General features: G+C 35.1%; 1 protein-coding gene across 1 annotated transcript in view; it reads right to left on the reverse strand.

Annotated features, from left to right (window-relative positions):
• Positions 1-21,516, reverse strand: part of Samsn1 (SAM domain, SH3 domain and nuclear localization signals 1) — a 133,874-nt gene extending 112,358 nt beyond the window's left edge. The window contains exons 1-2 of the mRNA XM_070030490.1: positions 21,407-21,516; positions 14,470-14,598 (exon numbers count right to left, since the gene is read on the reverse strand). Coding sequence (XP_069886591.1) covers positions 14,470-14,598; positions 21,407-21,430 — 153 coding nt within the window. The 5' untranslated portion in view covers positions 21,431-21,516. The remainder of the gene's footprint in view (positions 1-14,469; positions 14,599-21,406) is intronic.
• Positions 21,517-23,153: the final 1,637 nt, after the last annotated feature.

Below are 23,153 nucleotides of genomic sequence, written 5' to 3' on the forward strand. Positions count from 1 at the left end.
AGGGAAAGCACCCGGGCCCAGAGTTCAAGCCCCATGACTGACAAATAAAAAACATAATCATACAAATTTTAGTCATCTGTGTAATGTAATGGTTGTCAAAAGAGAACATGGTCATCTATCTTCTTAACCATGTTCTCCTGCCACATATATTTAAGACTTACCAGGAAGTAGCCAATTCCATGTTCACATTGTCTATAGTGTGGGCCAAATACGTCTAAGCAATCAGAATTCATTACCCTGACTCTTATTAATTTGTTGTACAACCACGTTTAAGTAGACCTCTGAGATTATAAATCTTGCACTTGTCAAATTCTACATTTTGTGAGAAGAGATAAAGATTTTTAGAGATAGCCAGGAAAAACAACAATGAAAAATGTGGATTAGCAAGAAGAAAAGAGGAAACAATATATACTTTTTGTGTTTTTTAAGTCTATGGATCACAGCACTCATGAATCAAAGTATTCTATAACCTTTGCTATCAACAGATTAATTCAGGTAGCTCAAAATGCTTATATGTAACTGGGCCTAGAGCACTTGAATTGGAGAGGGCAAGCAGTTCAAACATAGATCCTTACTTCACTTGGATAAACCCTTTGTTGAATTAATACAAACAGGTTCTACTTGTACAAAAAGCTTGTCAGGTGCTAGTGACTACTGATTGTGCTGAAAGAAGTACAATCATCTGCCTTGATGTTTGTGGACATCTAGAACAAGACTAATTTCAAAGGACCATAAAAGATTTTTTTTTTTTTTGTCAGTCATGGGGCTTGAACTGTGGGCCTGGGCTCTGTGCCTGAGCTCTTCTGCTCAAGGTGAGCTCTCTACCACTTGAGGCACAGAGCCACTTCTGGTTTTCTGGTGGTTTATTGGAGATAAGAGTCTTATGGACTTTCCTGCCCTGGCTGGCTTTGAACTGTGATCCTCAGATCTCAGCCTCCTGAGTGACTAGGATTACAGGTGTAGGCCACCAACACCCGGCTATAAAAGAGATTTTCAAGACCTGATTGTCACAACTACAAGGGTGTACCCATTTTATCTTTTTAAGTGGTTGTTTGTAATTATCTAAACTTTTAAAATAAATCAGCTTAGATTTGGGTATTTATAACTAAAAACTTCTCTTATGGTTGAGATTTTGGGAAAACTTTATTTAATCCCTACTAAAATGAAAACTTCATTCAATCCCTACTAAGATGAATGAGTTAATGCAGTTCTCCTTAGGAAACCTACTTCCAACAAGAATAGAGAGTCCAACACATTAACTGCGGGTCTAAAATGTGATTATAAGAGGAAAATAAATTATTTTAAAAGGGCAATATCTACTTGGTTAGACTAATAGGTCTGTTCCCTGGGTATTGCCTAGTTTTAGATTACTACAGAACTGGTGATGCAATTATTTAGTACTACTTGTGCCAGAATCAAAGCAGCTGTGCAGAACATAAACTGCTTTTCCTTCTGACTTCTGCTAACATAAGCAGACTTTCATGTACTTTGAGTTCAGACCCTGGGTACTTTATTCCTACAGGAGCAAGCGAGTGTGCAGACAGTTCCATTTTTAGAGCTGTGTGTGTGTGTGTTGTGTGTGTGTGTGTGTGTGTGTGTGTGTGTGTGTGTGTCTGTCTGTCTGTCTGTCTGCCTGTCTCTCTGTGTAAATAAATACATGTAACACTCAACTCCAAAGGGAAGATAAGGTTTCAGTAAAATTCATGAAATAATTCTGCCTAGTCTGTTAATCTAATGTTTATTGTAAATACCAGTTAAAATTTACTCTTTATCTCCTAAATCAAGCATTAATCATTGGCTTTGCCTTTTGTTTATTAGAGAAATTAGTCTATTTTTTTCTTCCGGAGGGTCCTAGGAAAATACAAAATGCAGTGTAGGCAGATTGTTATAAATGAGTCATTCAAAATTAAGGAGTACATTGAACCAAAGGTGATTGCCAGTAAGCTCCAACAATACAACGTTTCACACAACTATGACACTGAGGCATATATATATATATATATATATATATATATATATATATATATATATATGTAACATGTATATATGTATATATGTGTATATATATATACATATATATATGAGGAAGTGTCACTTAAGTGATAAGATATAGATATCAAAACCATATTTATTTTCATGCAGTGATTACAAATGACTGTAGTTTGGAGCTGAGTCTAATTACAAAGTCTAAAGAAAAACTGAAGTGAATTTGGGAATTGACGATGCCTAGCTAATGGAACCATGAAAAGTATTTTTTCCCTAGATGAAAATGATTGACAGTAATTAATGCAATTTGTTAGTAAATCCCATAACTAATTTTTAAAACCTTAGAAAGTTGATATGATCTGACCTTTGATTTATAAATGAATGAACTGAGGTTCAAACTGGTAAATTGACTTGCCTAGGGTCATGTGAGTAGGGATTTTATTTGATTAAATGCTAGTCTTATTTAATTCTAATATATTCTTGAAAATATTCAGTTCATTCATTGCTATATTGGCAGTTCATATTGAATAACTGCTATGTGCCAGGTAGTGTTTTAAGGAAAAAATATATATTTCTTCTCTCACACCCTGAGAAGTGTGTAACTGTCACTCCTATAACAAAAGACACATCAGGAAGTGAAAACCATATATACTTAATTAGCAAAAACTATATGTGGCATGAGAGCCTTCTAAATAAAGACCCAAAGACCCAGGGAAATCTGTATACATACGAGACAGCCATGCAAAACTATTACTGGAGGACAAAGCAGGCTTACATGGTAATAACTTGGAGGGACTTAAGTCACTTAAAAAAATTGCCTCCTGTGTGATGTTTATTCACTCCAGGTATAAGGCAGGATACTTGTCACCTGAGAATCTTCAGAGAAGGTCAGAGAGTGACTGACCTTCTCAGGTTTGATGGCCTATGCCAGGGAAAAGGGGCAAGGGAAATTTTAATTTCTGTGGCCTGCTTTAGGAAGGAAAATGGAAAAATTCCAGTTAGTATAGCCTACTTCAAGGGAAGAAGTCCAGATAGACCTTACTGCATCTGCAATTTTCTTTAGTTATCTTCAGCAAGAAATGCTTAGTATGTCATCACACCATATTTTGTGATAATGTTTCTTGTGCTTACCACTACTTTATACATAAAGAACAATTTTAAGTGGTCTTTCTTCCATTACCCACCAATTACTATTGATCTCAGAATCCTCTCAATCAGCTCCCACTTTCTTAAATTTGAGGATGAAATGAGCTAACCTGTACAAAACCTTTACTATCATGATCACTGACACATTGAAGGTAGTCATAACTCATTAGATGAACCCATCTATATTTTGTTAGTAGTTACATAGAACTCTGATATTACATGAAAGTTTAAGATAAATATAAGCACAAACATATGGATATGTACTTGGAACTTCTCATTAAGTAACTAGATTTCTATTTTGCTTAATTCATTCTTTTGCAAGAATTAAGATTTTCTTGCACAACTAAATGGTTTACTTAATATTAAAATACACTAACTTTAAGAATGCTACATCTAGGGCTGGGATGTAGCTCAGTGGCAAAGCGCTTGCCTAGCAAGTGCAACGTCCTGGGTTCGATCCCCAGTACCAAAAAAGAAAAGACAAAAAAAAAAAAATACAGTTAAAAAAAAAAAAACAAACAAAAATAAGAATGCTACATCTAAATGAGGTGAGTGTATTTCTGGATTTTTTATTTTTATTGTTTAAACAAATTTTCTTCTGATGTTCAAAAAAGACATGGCATGACAGTTAACAGACATTGCTCTTTTGTTTCATTTCATTTTGTTTTGTTTTGTACTGTTGAGGACCACATCCACGGCCTTGTGCTTGCTGAGAAAGAGCTCTACCACTGAGCTATACCTTCAGCCCTCTTTTTAAAATCCAAATACACATCTAGCAAAGCAGATAATTGCTAAAATAAAATATAAAGTATATATAATATAAAATATAAAAATATGTAACAATAAAGTATGCTAATTTTGTAGTATACCTAATTCCACCAGAGAGCTACATATATACATATATACATGCATATATATTTGTACATAATGTATAGGTATATCTCTAGCTATCACGTACATTCTGAAAGTAAGGGGGAATTGTATGTAATTGACTAATCAATTAATGCACATACAAAGATTCATGATATAAAGATTCAGCTATAATAAAGATACAGATGTAAAGATTTATGAACTTCCCTACCTTGCCTCTACACCTAACTATAAATGAGCAGAGAAAATGCAGTGAAGTCTCCCAAATAATGTAATAAGTAACAGGGCAAAGGAAAAGATTGATAGGTGTGTCTATCCTGAACCAAATCTGTTAAAGCAGTTTCTACAAATTAGGAAACACTGTATATCCTTTTATATTTAATTGTCTGGCTTTACACATTTCTACAATAATAATGGTGGCACAGAGCACAGCTATAAGTCCTCTGTGTATAGTAGCTTGTTTAATCTTCACAAAAACACTAAGTTTGAAACTACTACAAATAATATCAAGACTATTTAATATCAAGACTAAATAACATGAAGACTCTTGCCTATGAAGTAGTAAACTAGAGATTTTTACGTCTAGTGTCTTCACTTCAACAAAATACTACTTCTAAGTTTGACTGCAGACATGGTATTTATTTATTTAGTAAATCCAAGATTTTACAATAAACACTAGTGGCAAGAAAGGGTATCATCAGCAAAAGCACAGAGTACACGTCACTGCAGAACAACTCAGCACACCCTTCTTGAAGCACTAATACTAATGACTAATTACTATGTGTAGACAAGTGTAAAGAACATATATTGAAGTGCCTTAAATACGCTAATCATTCTGTTAATGGCACCATCATCATCAAAGCACGTCCAGCAAATTATGACAATATATTTAGTTAAAAATGAGGACTTGAGGAAACAATAAAGTAGATGTGAAGTACAGTCTGCACTTTGGAAGACCCTCTGTATATTACTGAAATATTGATATGATTCTCAGGAAAAACATATTTCATACTCCCATAAGAATAAATTGCATATAAAAAAGTAATAGCTCATCCTGAGAGGAAAAGTAGACTTTCTTGCCAGCCAGTGAAGTTTCTGTTTTGAGGTCTCAACCCTATAGAGCAAATGAATTCTGATCTCTCTGAGAGTCTAAGATACAGCATCCATACTCAGCCTCTCATCTCAGCACAGATCATCTAGCTAGTAGTGCCTGGAGAATGTACAGGGGCCATATCTAATCCATCAGGGACAGAGCTTGTAAATTGCCTGTGATCTTTGCCATTTGTCTGCCTCTGTGCTAAGTGAGCTGTCTATCAATCCTGAAGTAACAAACTCTTCTCATAACAGTATAAATATCCAGAAAGGCAAAACAGGTTACCTAAGGGGATGATTACTTGCATTATAAAAGATTCTTCTCTTTCAAAAATATTTCCATTCAGATTTCTGGAAACACAGAGCTATCTTAAATAACTGTAAATGTGCTGCAGTTTGTTAAATTATATTTACACCATGTATCAGAAGGGAAAAACAACAAATGTTAATTTCATTCTTTGCCAAATTTATTTAATCCTCATAGAAACAAATGGAACGAGAGTAAACCAAACTCACAAGAAGTGTTATTAGAAGTAATGTCAAATTCCATCCCTAACAATAGAGAAGCATCAGATCATCATTCCAAAATCTGGCTTGCTCCTCCAAGTCTGACACTAAAGTGGACAAGAGCCAAACACCCTCTCAGAGCCTGGACCAGTCATGAAATCTATAGGATGAAGGGTGATGGAATGAAGGGTGATAAGTAGGAATATTAGAATCCCTTATCACAGCAATAAACCACAACATTCCTGATCAACTCCAAGATAGTAAGGAATGAAAAAAGCTTCAGAGTGACAAGGTGGGAATAGCTTTTTTTTTCCAAAGCTTTTTCTTTACAACATGATTAAAGAGATAACTACGGCTTTCATTAGATTCAATTAGCAATTGTATCATACATAAGCCTAGGAAATAAAGAAGAGACTAGGGCATAATTAACCTTAATCTATTGATTTCATTTTACTTTAATGTAAATCTCTATCTATGGGAGGAAACCAATTACATCCACCAAAATAAATGTGTTCACATATGAACTGGCAGTAGAAGAATAGAAGTATGTTACTATAGATCACATTAAAAAATTAAACATGAAATAAAAGTAAGGTCTTTACAATGGATGTTGTCTGTTTTGTATGTTGGCTTGTTATAAGTCATTATACAATCTAGAAATCAAAAGAAGGATTACATGCACTGTTGTGACACTGACTTCTCTTGTTCACACTTTGATGAAGACTGAGCTGAGGGGTACAATTGTTAATCTCATTTTCTTCCTTTAGTGTCTATGTTATTAATAGCTATGTCAATGCTGATGTTAATTTAGAGAGAGAAGAAAAGAACTCCCAAATTTTAATAGTTTGGAGACAAGTAAGAAATGTAGTTAAGTGGTTAGAATACCACTCTAGGAGTCACCTACACTGACTTCTCCATTATTCATCTATTCAAAGATGACATGTCACATTTCAATGTGTCAATTTATCCATTTATAAGACATTAGGCTCTCAATGATTTTGAAGACCCTAGGAAGGCCACTGTGCAAGATAACAAGGTCTTAACTATTTTTCCTCTTTAAACCATCTTATATCTCACATTTTTCATGGAACTTGTGCTATAAAGCCCCAAACCACAGTGCTGTGCTTAGAGTGAACACTTATCAATCATCTATGTTTGTGTCAGCCACCATACAAATAATACCAAATGGCACACTTTGTTGTTATGTTTTATATACGTAATACAACTGAGAGCAAGCAAATGTTTTCATTTTTATTTTGCAAGAGAAGGACCAAGGGTTTAAAGATTTAAGAAACGTATGCAAGTTTATAACTGATATATTTCAAAAATGAGAATTGTGTATTTGTTAGATCCACAAATACTCTATTTGATGATGAGCATACTGATGAGAATTAGGTTTTCACTCAGGGTCTTTCCATTTCTAGACAATACTAATGTATTGACTAATTGCATCATGTGTTTCTTGTGAATAGTGCTGTAATAAACAGCATTAATCAGGTAAAATAAATTCTACCACTCAAGCCACAACTCTAGCTTACATTATTTTATGGCTTTGGTTCTTTCTGAGACCTTTTGCAAGTATTAAGCTAGTTATTTGTAATATAAAATTTTACTTTATAATTTCTTTGGTTGCCATCTGGATCCTTGTCTTCTGTACATAGTTTTTGCTAAAATGGACTTTTGTTATTTATTGACCCTTGAACAATGTATAAAATAAGAAGGAAGAAGTAAAGGGATGAAAACTAAGAAGGAAGCAAGGTAATATCTTTAAATTCTCTATCCACTGGAATAAGATGTTTCAGTTAGATTCCATCTATCACCAGCCCCAAGTTAAAATACTGACCTGATACTGACTGACAGAGAGAAAAAGGCAAGTCCTGATGACTTACTTTGAATGTCAAAATACCTAGAGGGTTTCTAGAGTATGGTTCTGGGGCCTGCCAATATAGTGGTGGCATCTTAATTTAGCCACGTCCTGTTTGAATTGTGAGCAGCAGCTTCCAAGCAAAAGAACTTGGGAAGATCTTCCTTAAGTTTATTTCCTGGAATCGATAATGTTTTTGTGCTGGTAGCTACTAAAAACACATTTTAATGATTGGTGCAGTTCCTATCCAAGAATGCTGGCTGGAATAACTATTAGTCATGTAAAAGAACAAAACTTACTGGCCATAAGATTAAACCCTTAACCTTCCTTCATTAGTACTGAGCTTTGAGCAGCTGTTTGACACTTACTGTGTTGTCTTTAAAACTATGCTTAATTTTTCTCTTTTCTCTACTGCGTTCTAACATCTGGTAGCTCAGAAACATTTAATTGATTTCTCTGGTATTTTTAATGAATGCCAAGTATATAAATGATGAGTGAGTATATACAAAAAACTTGCATCTAAAATATATTTAAGTTACAAAAGAACAGAAAACCCTGAATTATGGATCAGAAGGTGAACAAATGTCTCTTTGATAGATTCTCTTGTTTACAGCTATCTACATGGGATAGCAAGTCTAAGGCTGAATTGACAAGCCTTGCTCTACACCTGGGTGTTTGAGGCAATTTGTGAAGATTAAAATCACAGGTTTTCTAATGCACATCAACAATAAATCCTGTTGCTTCTTCTTGTCCAGCCTAGAGGGAAAAAAAATCAATGCTTTTAGGTGAGGAGTGCTGATTACAAATTATTTTGAGCAGTTATTTTTAAACAGCATCCAATCTCAATTGAGAGTTTGACTTAACATCATTTAATCAAGGATATTAAATTAAAAGATCACTCTGCCCTAATGTGATGGCTTACTGAAGGAATAGTAATGATCATTAGCATGCACTCTGCCAGGTGCTTAACGTGTGCCGTAACACTGGATCTTCGCTACAAACCAAGAGATAGATATTTGTAGCTATATTCTATTGCTCAGAAAATTTAGGGTCAGAGTAGTTCAATCACATTCTGAAGGACATGGTTCCCAGCTTGGGAGCATGAACAAAATTCAAGTCTATTAACATCCTCACCCATCTTAACTTTCTTTCTGCTATGTCCTCTAGGTAGCAGATTATATTTAGCATATATATTATATTGTTGATTTTTTTTCTCTTGCTACCTTTCTCTCCTCCTCTTCACTTTTCACGTCTCCCAGCCGCACTCTTCTCTTCAATTCCTCTTCTTATTTCTCCCACTTGTGGGTGCTCATACTAAACACAAACATGCTAGTGATAGAGGGTAAAATTTGGGGCCCGAACTCCAGATTTAACTCCTCTTGTCATTTTACCCAACTCCCTAAGATCAGCTTCCAACTTGATACATGCACAAGTTCCTAAGACTCTCATTTCTTTCTATAAGTATGTGAATACTTACTACCAAATATCTGTTTTAATATCTAGCTTGTTCTAAAAGTATACTGCTAAATGCTCAGTGTCAGGGAATTTCACACTTTAATCTCTATGTTACCTTGAAAGAGTTGGAGACTTGATACCCTCTTAAAATGCTCAGGTCTCAAATTTGCCAGCATCTTCAAGTGCTCATGTGGCTATTGAAAATTATGTATGTGGCTAATCAGCTTAGAAGCTAAAGTTCAGTTTAATTTTGATTTCAAGACCAAAGGTGTCTGTCAAAATATACTATTTTTACTAAAAATAGTAACAATGACCTGAGTTCACTTTTTTTTTTTTTTGAGGTTGGTCGTGGAGCCTGAACTCTGATCCTGGGCGCTTTCCCTCAGCTCTTCAGTTCAAGTCTCGCACTCTACCACTTGAGCCACAGCACCACTTCTGGCTTTTTCTCCTTCTGTGGTGCTGAGGAATCGAACCCAGGGCCTCATGTATACAAGGCAAGCGCTCTACCACTGAGCCACCTTCCCAACCTTGAGCTCACTTTTAACTAGTTTAGAATATGAATTAGATGTGTTCTTCAGTATAAAATATGTATCATATACCAATATAATTAATATAATATATATAAAATACAATTAATTGCCTGTTGAAATGATGTTTGGAACAAATTATCTTAATATATGTTAACATGATTACTATGTATAAATTATTATCATATATTATTATAAAATCGATCTCACCTCATTCCTTTAATTTGTATTCTAATGACTATGATATTAATACCTGAATGTATGGGCTGAATTATATTTTTAACATATAGTGCTACAATAGAAGATTTTATTTTTCCAGCTATGGGGCTTGAACTTAGGGCCTGGGCTCTGCATCCATTTTGTGCCTTTGCTCTCATCCATTCTCGCCATGGCCCACCTTGGAGGTCAGGAAGAACAAGAGGAAAAACATACCCCTCTACAATGTTTTTCTTATTTTTCTTTGACAGTGAGGCACCTGAACATCCTGAGTATTGATCAGGCAGACTACAGCCCTGAGCACTGAACCATAGTAAACACCTGAACTGTTTAATAATTTTGAACACTGCTCACTGTTTGACTCAGTCTTCCTCAATTTATACCTAAAACTCATGTCTGTACATGAGGGTACAGCTGAGTTGCCAGAGCTGATATAGAATTGTAGAGTTGGACCTCTATCCTACAACTCAAGTTCTCTTATTGGCAATCTGCATTTAGAATAGTCATTTTTCCTCTAACTCAATTGCCCTCTGTGTCTGTGTGGTGTAACTTTACCACAAGAGAGACAACAAGCGAAAAGCCAGATGAAAATAGTTCACACATTTGGGGGTGGAGGATTACAGATGCATTCTCTCGCATCCTATTGGATCTTCTGTTTTCATCCTTTTGTTTTTAAATAAAATGTTATAAGGAAAAAAATTCTAAATTCATGGGCAAGACAAAATACATGTTGCTCAGGTTATAATGTGTAGTCCCTTACTAGAGCAATAGAAGTGTTGAAAGAGCAACAGTTCTGATGATTCTCTGATATATGCTAAGTTCTTCCTGTTTACAGGAGAACAAGAAGATTCAAAATCGGTCATATTTAAACAAAAGATATTCCCTTCATTCCACTGCAGATGGAGACTGAGGCTAAGAGAATTCAAGTAACATTCCAAGGTCTTAATCACTTAGAATAAGCAGAGCTAGCCGGGCGCCCGTAGCTCAAGCCTGTAGTCCTAGCTACTCAGGAGGCTGAGATCTGAGGATCACAGTTGAAAGCCAGCTTGGGCAGAAAAGTCCATAAGACATTTACCTCCAATAAACCACTAGAAAACCGAAAGTGGTGCTGTGGTTCAAGAAGTAGAGGACTCCCCTTGAGCTGAAGAGCTAGGGACAGCCACACACCAAAGCTCAGACTTTTAGACACTATCGGTATCTCTCCATTACCATTAATAATTTCTTTAGTTTGAGTAATGAGTCCTTCATTAATCTATTCATCTAGCTTACAAATATTTATTGAACTATCAATATGTATGACACATAAATAATGACATTGCTCTTGCTCTACATTTTTGAAAAGGATCAAATTTCTTATCCCTTTAATTTTATGATATACAAAATGAAGTATAAAAATGACAATTATTTTGCCTTTTACTCAACACAGATGGCATACTAGATAATTCAGGTTTGATCCAGGTAACCCCACCTTGGCAGAGGTACAAATATTTTATATTCTCATTTTTTTCTAATTCAAGATCTTTATTATCTTCAGACATAATAAGGAGGTACTCAAATAGGTACAGGATTAATCATTTAATGTCTACATTTAAAAATAATAGCATAGAAAGGAAGCCAGTTCTTAAGGTGACTATGTTAGTATATTTTCTTACAGTATGTTGATTTAAGTTCATGAATGTGCACTATATAAAACTTAATCCTCTGTTTCTAGCAACATTTATCCAATAGTTTATGAATTTGCTAATATATGACAAGTATAGCACTTTCTATTTTTCCAATTTCTATAAAATTTTAATTAATCTAATTTTGATTATTTAAATTGAATTGTATTTCAACTAATTTTCCATTACAACCCATTTCTGCAAAACAGATCCACATGAGAGACCTCATTTAAACCCCTTCAACTTCTGCCTTGCAGAACACATCCTATTTTCTTCATTATGCATTGGTTTTATATGAGGTGACCTCTTTTGATACTCTAGAAAGACAATCTCCTGTGAATCTAGGGAACTTTTTGCCATATTTAAAAAGGTTTTGCAAACAGGAAAATACTTAATATTATTTATAATCACATAGCTTTTAAAGAAAAAATAAAAATGAGGATTAGTCTCTCGCTTTAATTTTTCTTATTAATTCATGAGACAAAAGGATAATACTTTAATATGAACGATACTTTCCTCAGTAATAAATAGTGCTGTCATGATGGTTCTAAAGTCTGAGAGCTCCTGCAAAGCTTGTAGATACATTTATTTGGGTTGAGGACTGGGTGCTTCAGGTGTAACTCAATTCATATAAGAGAGCCTCTCATAGCATTTTTGGAAACCCAGGTCAAAGGGATTAATTTTATTCTGATAAAGGTCAAAATTCCTGCAATGGTTTTCCTTGAGTTCTGAAGAAATGGAAGTAGAATACTAAGTAAAATAACTTATTCTTCAGAGGTTAAGTGACAAGATCTTTTCAATTAAAATATTTTAATTTTTAAATTAAGATTATTTTACTTTTCTAGATTTGTTACATACCTGTGTTAAACATTGAGATATGCACAGAAAGCATGAGACAGCTATAGCAACTTAAATCCAAGTTTTATCTTATTTTTATTATTATCTGCTTTTGCAAAATAAGTTGTTTTGAAAAGTTCTAGTTAAGTGACCATGAACTTATTTTTTACATTTATATATTCACAAATATCATATCTATCTATCTATCTATCTATCTATCTATCTATCTATCTATATTTAAATTCACACACTTAGGAAAACATCTTTGGCTCTCCTCCAATTTTTATTTTTAATTATACAGTAAAAATGCTTACAAATATTTTGAACAGTCCACTTGTGGTCTCCATGACTCTTGCACATTAATATAAAGTATATTATTATCTATTCTTGTTCTTATATGTCGACACCAACATTTCTGGATATTGAAACTAGCATAGAAATAAGGGCAGAATTTTCACTGTGTTGAAAATATTTCTACCACAATGAAACTAATTACTCAACTTATTAACTAACTTTGCTTTCTACAACCTAAGCTTCTGGGAAATGGAATCTTAAGGTAAGTTATGAAAATTACCAGGTTTGATGGGACTAAGGAACAATTTTGTACATGAGAATGTAGATGTAAAACTCTAAAATGCTTCCTTATAACCCTTTCTTTTTTTTATTGAGAAAATACTGTACAGAGGGGTTACAATTGCATGGGCAAGATAATGAGTACATTTCTTATCAAGCATTGTAGCCTCCTCCTTTGTTTCCCCTTCCCATCCCATCCGCCCCTACTCCCCCCACCCAACCTTCCTCCCCCCCCCACCAAAGTTGTAAAGTTCGTTTTCGAGATAACGACTTGTACATCTCATTGTTGCAATGGGTCCACCTGTATCCCTATTTAAATGATTTGTTTTTTCCCTTCCCCTCCACAAATTATAACAACATCAAATACAGTGAAAGCAGGGGTTATACCATGGGGGAGGGACATACAAAACAACAAAGAAATAATCTTATAAATGTGTTAAAAAACAATCTCATGAAAGGAAAAAACATTTGAATACATATCTTAGGGCTTATAACCCTTTCTTTAGAGTGAAAACAATCTGGGTTTGGCAATTATGTAATCTTACTCAACACTTGAACTTCTCTTGTAAATAATTTCACATATACATGTCACCTAGTGCTTTTATTTGGGAGACAATGTGACTGTAAGAGCAGTTTTTATTGTCCTAAGTCACAGAAGAAGCCAAATAATTTAATAGCATGAAATGGTTTAAAAGACATCAAAACTGAAGGAAAGAATATCCAGTATTATTCTGTGGTTACTCAGACTTTAGTTTTACAGACTTTGGTTTTACAAACTTCAGAGAACTCTTCATCTCTATTGTTCATAAAGGTGGTTTATAAAATTATTTCCATCTCTAAAGTAATATGTTTCATAAGCTGATGATGGATATCCATAAATTCTAGAAATAGTTTATTATAAGGGGATAGGTTACAGGATTGGAAAACAGTCCGTGGTATGCTGGTGGTAATGCTTGAGGTCATCATTACATATTAGATATTGCAAATATGTGATTAACTTTCCATAACTGGTCATCAGCCAAGTGAGAGCACTTATACCATGGAAATTGACAATTGACAAACTACAGATCCAGGTCTCGTTTGACACACTCAGACCTAGTTTACTAGGCAGTGTTCCAACAGATACAAGACAGCATAAATGACAGCCTCGACGGTTTTTGTAAATGATCTTTCCTTCTTGTCCTGAAATTTCTGCATTTGGAAAATGTGTGTGTGTGTGTGTGTGTGTGTGTGTGTGTGTGTGTGTGTGTGTGTGTGTGTGTGTTGGTGTAAGTGAGTTAGCTTATAGAATCACCTGATTAAGCCTGCACCTAATGCATACTCAAGAAAGGAAAGGTTCATACTAAGTTACAATCATGATAGCAAAGAGAAAACCAGGAAACAAAGTAAATGAAGCCAGGCACCTGTGGCTCACACCAGAGAATTGATAGAACTGGAAAACTCAGGAGGCTACTCAGGAGGCTCAGATCTGAGGATAGCAGTTCCAAGCCAGCCTGGGCAGTAAAGTCCAATAAACTACTCAAATAAACTACTCTCCAACAAACTACTCAAAAAAAAGCCAGAAGTGATACTGTGGCTCAAATAGTGGTTGCTAACCTTGAATGCAAAGAAGCTCAGGGGCAGAGCACAGGCCCAGAATTCAAGCCCCAGGACTGAAAAAAAAAAAAAAGGAAATGAAAAACAAATCTAAATATGTAAGACAGAAGATATTTACTCAGCTCAGAGGTCCACTTACCATAAAGAGATTTTGGTGTGTTTGTTCCCTCCCATCAGGTGACACAGGAGAACGAATTTGGCCACACTTGCTTTCCTGATGAGCCTGTTGCTCTGGCACTGGCTCATATAAGCTATCCATAGACCCCTCCTGAAATCCAGAGATTTTTGAGTTAAGTAGAAATTGAGTTAATAGAAATTTTCCTTAAAAAAGCACCTAATGCATCTACCTACCTTTATTTTGATTATAGAGCCAATATTCAAATATTATAGAGCCAATATTCAAAGCTTCTAAGTATTGAGAAACATGCATAAATTGAAACAAATCTTCAAGAACCATGAAGACAACATCAATGCCTCTTTGCCACAGTGGTTGACTTCTGTTGGTTTTAACCAAGTATACATTTTTAATAAGTACTCTTCGTTATACATGAAACAACATCTGCTATACTTCATTTTTCTCAATTATAAAGCAGAAGTTTCATTTACCTTATAGAATAATAAGGACAGATAGATATGATTTGAAACCATTTTACATGAGAAGAAAATCCAAGTTGTCTGGGTTTTCCTCCCCTTTTCAGACACAATTAGTTTGGCTCTAGTATCAACAATCAGTCTTAGAGGACAGTGATAGACTTTTGAATCTAAATATATTACTTCATGGTGCAGATAATGATGTGTTTATTATAGGACCTGGCATTTTGAACTTTACTTACTTCATCCAATATGTTTTTCAGTTCTATCAATTCTCCTGTAAATGACATTTTCCCTTATGGCTGCATTATATTCATATATATATATATATATACATATATATATATATATTCACCATATATACATATATACACACATATATACGTATATATCACATCTATTCATTTGTTTTTGGCCACACTGGTTGATTTCATTGAGCAGTACTGCAATAAGCATAGAGATATACAAGTATCTTTTTCTGTACACTGTTTTACACTCCTTCAAGTGGTAAGTCAGGGTCATAATGTAGATCTATTTTTCATTGGGGGGAACCTTCATATTGATTTCCATAATGGATGTACTAGTTGACATTTAAGGGTTCCTTTCTCCCCTGAGTCATCATCATCATTTGTTGTCATTTTTGTACATACATGTATGTATATATATATATGTATATTTCGGTATATAGTTACATATACATCTGTACATATCCATGAATACAAAATATCTTTTAAATCTGCACTTATATGTGGAAGACAGACTGATCAGATTCTAAATATGGCACTATGTAGAAGGATAAAAGGAAAGTGAAAAAGTACACTGGAGGGTAAGTAATTCCAAAATACCATAAATCTATGTATGAATATGGCATTAAAATTGAATTGAAAGCTATTGATTAGCATTAACTAAGGTGATAGAGAAAGATTAAATCAATAGAGTTATTCTGAAGCAAACACTATACATGCATGCTCACCACAGCACAGAGAAACATCATGGTGTGATTAGTACATACTGAAAATAAAAAAAAGGATGAATGGCAATAAAGTCTACAGAGCTTGGATGTGAGGGTACCTGCTTTGGGGGAGGGGGCAAGAGAGAAGTAGATGAGGATGAATATAGAAGAGAATGAATGAGGATGTGTATGGCTGATAGAATGTCTTTGCATGTGTGAAAGTAGAACAATGAAAGCTATTGAAGTTGTTTTAATAAGGGTGAGGAGAATGGGGAGAGAGTGACTAAGAAAGGGAGCAGGTTGACACCTATACATATACATGTATGGAAATGTCACAGTACAATCTCCCTAGTCCAACTATGGATCCTATTAACAACTGAAATAGCCAGGCACTAGTGCCTCACAACTCTAATCTTAACTACTCAAGAGGCTGAGATCTGAGGATCTCGGTTCAAAGCCAGTCCGGGCTTCTTATCTTCAAATACACCAGAAAACTGGTGCTATGGCTCAAGTGGTAGAGTGCTCACCTTGAGCTGAAGAGCCCAGGGACAGCACCCAGGCCCAAAGTTCAAGCCTTACAACCGTTAAAAGTAAAAAATATGCCAGGAACCAGTGGCTCATACCTGTAATCCGAGCTACTCAGGAAGCTGAGATCTGAGGATCCCAGTTCAAAGCCAGCCAGGGCAGGAAAGTCCATGAGACTCTTATCTCCAATAAACCACTAGAAAACTGGAAGTGGCGTTGAGGCTCAAGCAGTAGAGTGCTAGCCTTGAGCTGAATAGCTGAAGGACAGTGCCCAAGCCCAGAGCTCAAGCCCTACAACCAACAAAAATAAATAAATAATACATAAAATAAAATAAATTTAAGTAAGTAGCAAACCTTTTAAAAAAAGAAATGAAAATGAAGTTGTAGGTCAAAGCAAAGAGGGCACATCAATTTTACTTTAAAAAGTTTTTTAAGTTTATAATAAAATGTCAACAAAGGGTATATATAAAAACATTCTGCTCAGTCTCTAATATAGGAGTGTAAGGATAAATATAGGAGTGTAAGGATATTTCAACATTTATATATTCACTAACTATTAATACATCATCAAAGGAAGTTCAACAAAAAGAAGCTAGTACTTGAAAGGGGAAGGATGGGGTGTAGGGAAAATGCTAGACAAAGGAAGAGGAGAAAATGAAGTCAAGAATTCAATGTATATCTTGCAAAATTAGAAGAATGAGGGCGGGGATTAGTAGAGGCCAGTAGGTGAAAATGTTGAAGGTGATGACATTTATCAAGATGCACTGTATTGGGGCTGGGAATGTGGCTCAGTGGTAGAGTGCTTGCCTTGCATATATGAGACCCTGGGTTCAATTCCTCAGTACCACATAAGCAGAAAAAGCCGGAAGTGGTGCTGTGGCTCAAGTGGTAGTGTGTTAGCCTTGAACTGAAGCGTTCACACACACACACACACACAAAAGATGCACTGTATTCATAAATTGCTTTGCTATATTGCAATTCTTTTGTGCAACTACAAAAAGAAACTTTATCTCAGCACTTTTTCTAAAGCATTTAGCAAAAAAGGTAAAGGCAAAAGTGGAGGATGATAGGGTGAATATAATGAAAATAATATGCAGGTATAAAATGGAATAATAAGACATTAAAATTGTTTTCAAATTATAGGATACATTTTTAAGGAAATTAGAACATTTAGTATCTATCTATGAATTGATAAGACTAGACTTTTTTAAACTGATAGGGATTATTTATCAAAATCTTTTCAAAAAGTGAATTGTAAGTAATTGAACGAGTGTGAAAAGTAAAAATGTAAATCCTGCATCATAGAATTAATACATATCAGTGTCATAAAAAAGAAATTGAATGATGAAAATGAATGATGTCTTTGCTACAGGGAAAAATTAATAGATTATTTTTACAAGGAAGTATGAGCAAACTATAGACTTCTAGAAAAAATAAAATTATTTGCATTATCACTCTTTAAGAAACAATGGTATATCTATTACTCAATATAAAGCAAAAAACAAATAAGCATAATGGCAGCAGAAGCATTCTTAGATCCTGAGCAAAAGTGAAAAGAAAAAGAATTAACAGAAGAATTTTGCACTAATTGTTATAGAGGAAATTCTAAAACACCATTAGAGGCCATGAAAAATTAAATGAATGAATAAATGAAGGCTATATAATTTTATGGATAAAATGACACAATACCTTCATGAAATCAATTTCCCTTTAAAAATGATATAAAACTTCAATCTATTTTAACCAGGGTCTTTTCAAACATTTTCATAGTATTTGACAAGGTGATTCTAAGTTGATAAGTCAACATTTGGAAAGAGGACAAATAAGGTGTATTCTGAGTTAGATAGCTATCTGACATTAGAATTACATTAAGAGGTATAAGAGCTGAGCCAATGGAGTAGACCAGAGAACCCAAGTAAGACAGAAGCACCCCTTCAAATCACTGAGAAAGAGCTCAGGGATAAAGAATATATAATCAGGGGCTATGAAGTCAAGCTAAACTCAGTAGCTATATGATGAGCCCAACAAGAAAATCAACCTTGCTTAAAATGAGCAATTTTTTTAAAAACCTCACCATAACACAAAACTCTTCAGAAAAATTGTGGAGTCAGAGTGTACATGTAAGTGAGTATTATTGCCTCCTTTTTGAAAGCTAGACCTCATTTCAAGTTTATAGATCCAAAATAATAGCAATCATCTTTAATGGATTATTTATGGTATTCATGGTTCCTATGGGTAATTCATTAAGCTACTGACTTTATATTTCTCTTAAAAAACCCATTTACTAAGAGATTTACAGTTTCCTCCTGCACTTAAATAAAAGAATATTTAACTCACTTTTTTTCTCATAGTAATCCTTATGTGGTATTTAAAGTCATCTACTAATAGGTTGTATGGTTTCCCTTATTTGTGGTAATTAGAATGTGTCTATACATCTACAAGTAAACACACTGAATTGTTTGAGGGAAAAAAAAAACACTGGGATGTGATAAATTATATAGGTCTCTTGACATTCAAATGGTGAGCCCAAAGGAGGATCTTCATAGGAGGGGATCACAAAGGCTCAATAGCTATGTGCATATGATCATATAAAATAATATTTTAAGAAATGAACTCCAAGAAAAGGAGACAGATTTTTGTTGTTGTTATTTTTGTTTTCCTTTTGTATTGTTAGTTTGTTTGTCTTTGGGAGGGTAAGGATAGGAAAAAGAGTGAACAAATACAATGGTACTCCCTAGACATTATGTAGAAAATGAACTCTACATCTTGTGGATGGGGTCAGGAAGCAAAAAGTGGGAGAGAGCAATGAAGGAAGAGACATGGTTCAAAAAGATACATGTAGCCGGGCGCTGGTGGCTCACGCCTGTAATACTAGCTACTCAGGAGGCTGAGATCTGAGGATCGCGGTTCAAAGCCAGCCCAGGCAGGAGAGACCGTGAGACTCCTATCTCCAATAAACCACCAGAAAACCGGAAGTGGCGCTGTAGCTCAAGTGGTAGAGCGCTCGCCTTGAGCTGAAGAGCTGAGGGACAGTGCCCAGGCCCAGAGTTCAAGCCCCACGACCGACAAAAAAAAAAAAAAAAAAAAAAAAGATACATGTAACTGTAACCCCTCTGTATATCACCTCTATAATAACCATAAAATATGAAAAATCAAATCATTTACTTCCTAGAGATTTAAATTTAAACATATATTCACATATATACATATATTCATATATATCGCCATTTTTAATCCTGTGCATTTCTGTTTACTGAATCAGTGCTTCTCATTAATGAAATGTCCCATATGTTCACATTTGGCCTTTAGCCAAAATAAAATATGTTTGGATTATGTATAAATTCCTTACTATAATCCATAATCCAGCCAATTCGCTTCTCATGGCAACTTCGTAGACTGTCATAAAACTCTGGGCACACATCTATTAAGTAAAGAACTTTTTCTTATTTATACCATGAGAAAAAATGAAATACACTTTAAAATAGTTTTGATTTTTCCCCAAATATCTGTACATATATCTTATTCAGACAATTTCAAAACACACAACCCCTGGGTCAATTGGGCCAACTAATCTAGTCCTCATGATAGCTTATCCTAATAAAATGTTTCCAGGAAAGTAACTTCTTAGGAAAGAAAAAGAGTGATAGTTACATTGAATCCATGAGACAGAACTTTGAAGAAATCCTTTTGGAGTATGTGTTCCTTCTCCTTATTGCAGAGAGATAATTGTGTTCATTATATGTTTATTTGTCTTTATCACTAACATTTCAAACGTATGCCACACCAGGCTGAGGCATGCTATAATCTCAAAACATTAGCATACTGATTATATTACCATTGAAAATGATTTCACAAAGCAATCATCCTCAGAGCTACCCTGCCTATTTCCAGGAAGTATATGCATATAAAGCTTATACAGCTCTTTTAGATTAACTAGAAAAGAATACACAATACCAACTTAAATCACCTAAAATGGGATTTCTCCAGTCAGATTTGTATGGCACAAAGCAAAGTGGAGAGCTGGCAGTTATTTTGTAAATTGGACTATATAGGCAACTCAAACTCGATGATTCAGTCTCCCACAATTCACAATTGCATTTTATTTTTCAAGATGCTCTTAGATTAAATTCCTTATCTTGGTTTAAAATGCCTCCCATTTAGGTATGGCAACTATGTCAGCACCATCTCTAGCACTTATGTTAATGTTCTTTGCAATTTGGAAGGAAAACAAACATCAAAAGTAGAACATTTTATTTTCCCAAATGAGAAAAAAAATCTCCCTTTGACATCTTGAAATATCAACAAAGAGACATAATGCCCTTCTGTAAACACAGATAGAAATGAATAAAATTATTTTTGAAATCCATTTTTAAGCATCAGCAGATGGTCACAGGAGCAGGTTAGAATTATAAAGTATTTCCAGATCTATGACTCTCTGAGAACTTTCACGGATCCACTTCAGACTAAAGAAAAAAAGTAATAATGTAAAATAGAGTTTGAGAGGTGCTTATACCGTTGAGTGAGCACATCTCCAGGACTGGCTGAATCTATTGTAACTTGCATTTACAATGCAGTGTAACTCAGAAAACTGACTCTATAGAAGTTTAACCAAGACAACATTGAATAGAATTCATTATTCAAACAATAAGAAAAAAATTGACTCCCAGGGTATTTCAAAGCAAAAGCAAGTAACCCGACTGCAGCATAATTTGCAAGCATGTCTCTCCTACTTGCAACAAACAGGAAATAATATAGTTCATCAAAATTAATCTTCAAAGTATTACCCCAAAGTCATTATCAAATGTTAAGCAATTTTTGTGCATATGTATTTTTTAAGTTGCTTGCCTGTGTACAGAATTGACTTAAACGTTTGTGTATTCTCTTACAAAACACTAAATCGAATTTTGTTGTTGCATAGGAAGTTTAGGATATACACTAAATTTATTTGGCAAGAAAAAAAAATAGCATAAAAAATAAAGACATAAATGGTGCCCAGAAAAGAACTTACCAAGGAGAAGCAGAAAAGATTCATGTTGGTAGCGTCAGTCCCTTGCGGCCGGGGTTTAAAGGACGAGTTCGCCTCTTCCGGCTGTGTCTTACTTCGCAGCTGTTTAGACAGTTCTCGTGGGAGATTATTACAAAATCAAATCCCTGCCATAATCCAGGGGATTCAGAGACCATTATCAAATGAGAGCGGTCTTTATTGAACAAACAATTTCCTAAATTAATGAAGAACCCCAACTGATAAAATGATAGAAAATGAGCGCTCTCATGATCAATGTAAACATACTTTAAAGTTGGCAAGGATATTCCTAAAATCTGGAAGAAGATAGAGTACACAACAGCTATGTGCCTACCTGTATTGAAAAATGGCAACAGACTCTGAAGAAATGATCATTCTTCAAGTTAGAATAAGATCTTACCTTGAAGATGGGGAGTCAAGGCCGGCTCCCAAATACTTCTCCATCTCCCATTCCTCTTCACTCTGAAAACAGTAAGTTTTATGCAGGGTTAAGTATGCTTTTTTTTTTTTTTTTTTGGTCGGTCATGAGGCTTGAACTGTGGGATTGGGCGCTGTCCCTCAGCTCTTCAGCTCCAGGTTACAGTTCTACCACTTGAGCCACAGCACCACTTCTGGTTTTTTGGTGGTTACTTGGAGACTGGGCTGGCTTTGAACTGCAATCCTCAGATCTCAGCCTCCTCCTGAGTAGCTAGGATTACAGGCGGGAGCCATCAGCTCACCGTTTTATAGGTACAGTTTTATGGTGGCAAATTAACCAACACCAAAGTTCCCATTTGTTAACTGTACAGTGCTGCATCCCATTGTGCCACCCTTGCCATGCTTGTCTACTCTGGAAACTCTGCCCACTAAACCCTCCTCCACCTCTAGGTAACCATCATGCGAGTTTCTGTCTTTACAAATTTTATTATTTTAGGTACATAAATACAAATAAAATTATACAACACCATTTTGCGACTAGCTTGTTTTATTTGGCATGTTTTCAAGGGCATCTGTATTGAAGTATGGGTCAGCCTTTTTATTTTTCCATTTTTAAAGATAATTAACATTCCAGTTTATATAAAAAAAATTTTTTCATGCTAGTTCAAGGGCTTGAATTCAGGATCCTGGCACTTGCACTAAGCTTGTTTTTCCTTAAGGCTAGTGCTCCACCACTTGAACCATAGCTCTACTTCTGGTTTTTTGGTAGTTCATTGGAGAATTTCCTTCTCAGTCTGGCTTTTAGCCATGATCTTCAGACAGCCTGATCCTCAGTAGCTAGGATTGTAGTTATTAGCCACAGGTGCGAATATATATTTTTTTTGGGGGGTCTGGTCGTGGGGCCTGAACTCTGGGCCTAGGTGCTGTCCCTCAGTTCTTCAGCTCAAGGCTAGCGCTCTACCACTTGAGCCACAGCGCCACTTCTGGCTTTTTTCTTTTTTCTTTTGTGGTGCTGAGGAATCGAACCCAGGGCTTCATGCATGCAAGGCAAGCACTCTACCAATGAGCCACCTAAAAATATTTTTATAACACATTTTGCTTCTTTTTTCACCTGCTGATGGACATCAGATTTGATTCTACCTTTGACTATTAAAGATAATTCTAGAATCAAAGATGGTGATTGCCAGGGATAAACTATTGGAAAAAGAAAAATGAATTAATCTGCTCTAGGGAAGGGAAGGGGAGTAACAAAATGCTGAAACAAGGACAAAGGATGACCCATTGCAACAATGACACTCACAAGACACTATGTCAG

Source organism: Dipodomys merriami, unplaced genomic scaffold, assembly GCF_024711535.1.
Source record: "Dipodomys merriami isolate MVZ:Mamm:240054 unplaced genomic scaffold, mDipMer1.0.p SCAF_2, whole genome shotgun sequence".
NCBI classification, from domain to species: Eukaryota; Metazoa; Chordata; class Mammalia; order Rodentia; family Heteromyidae; genus Dipodomys; species Dipodomys merriami.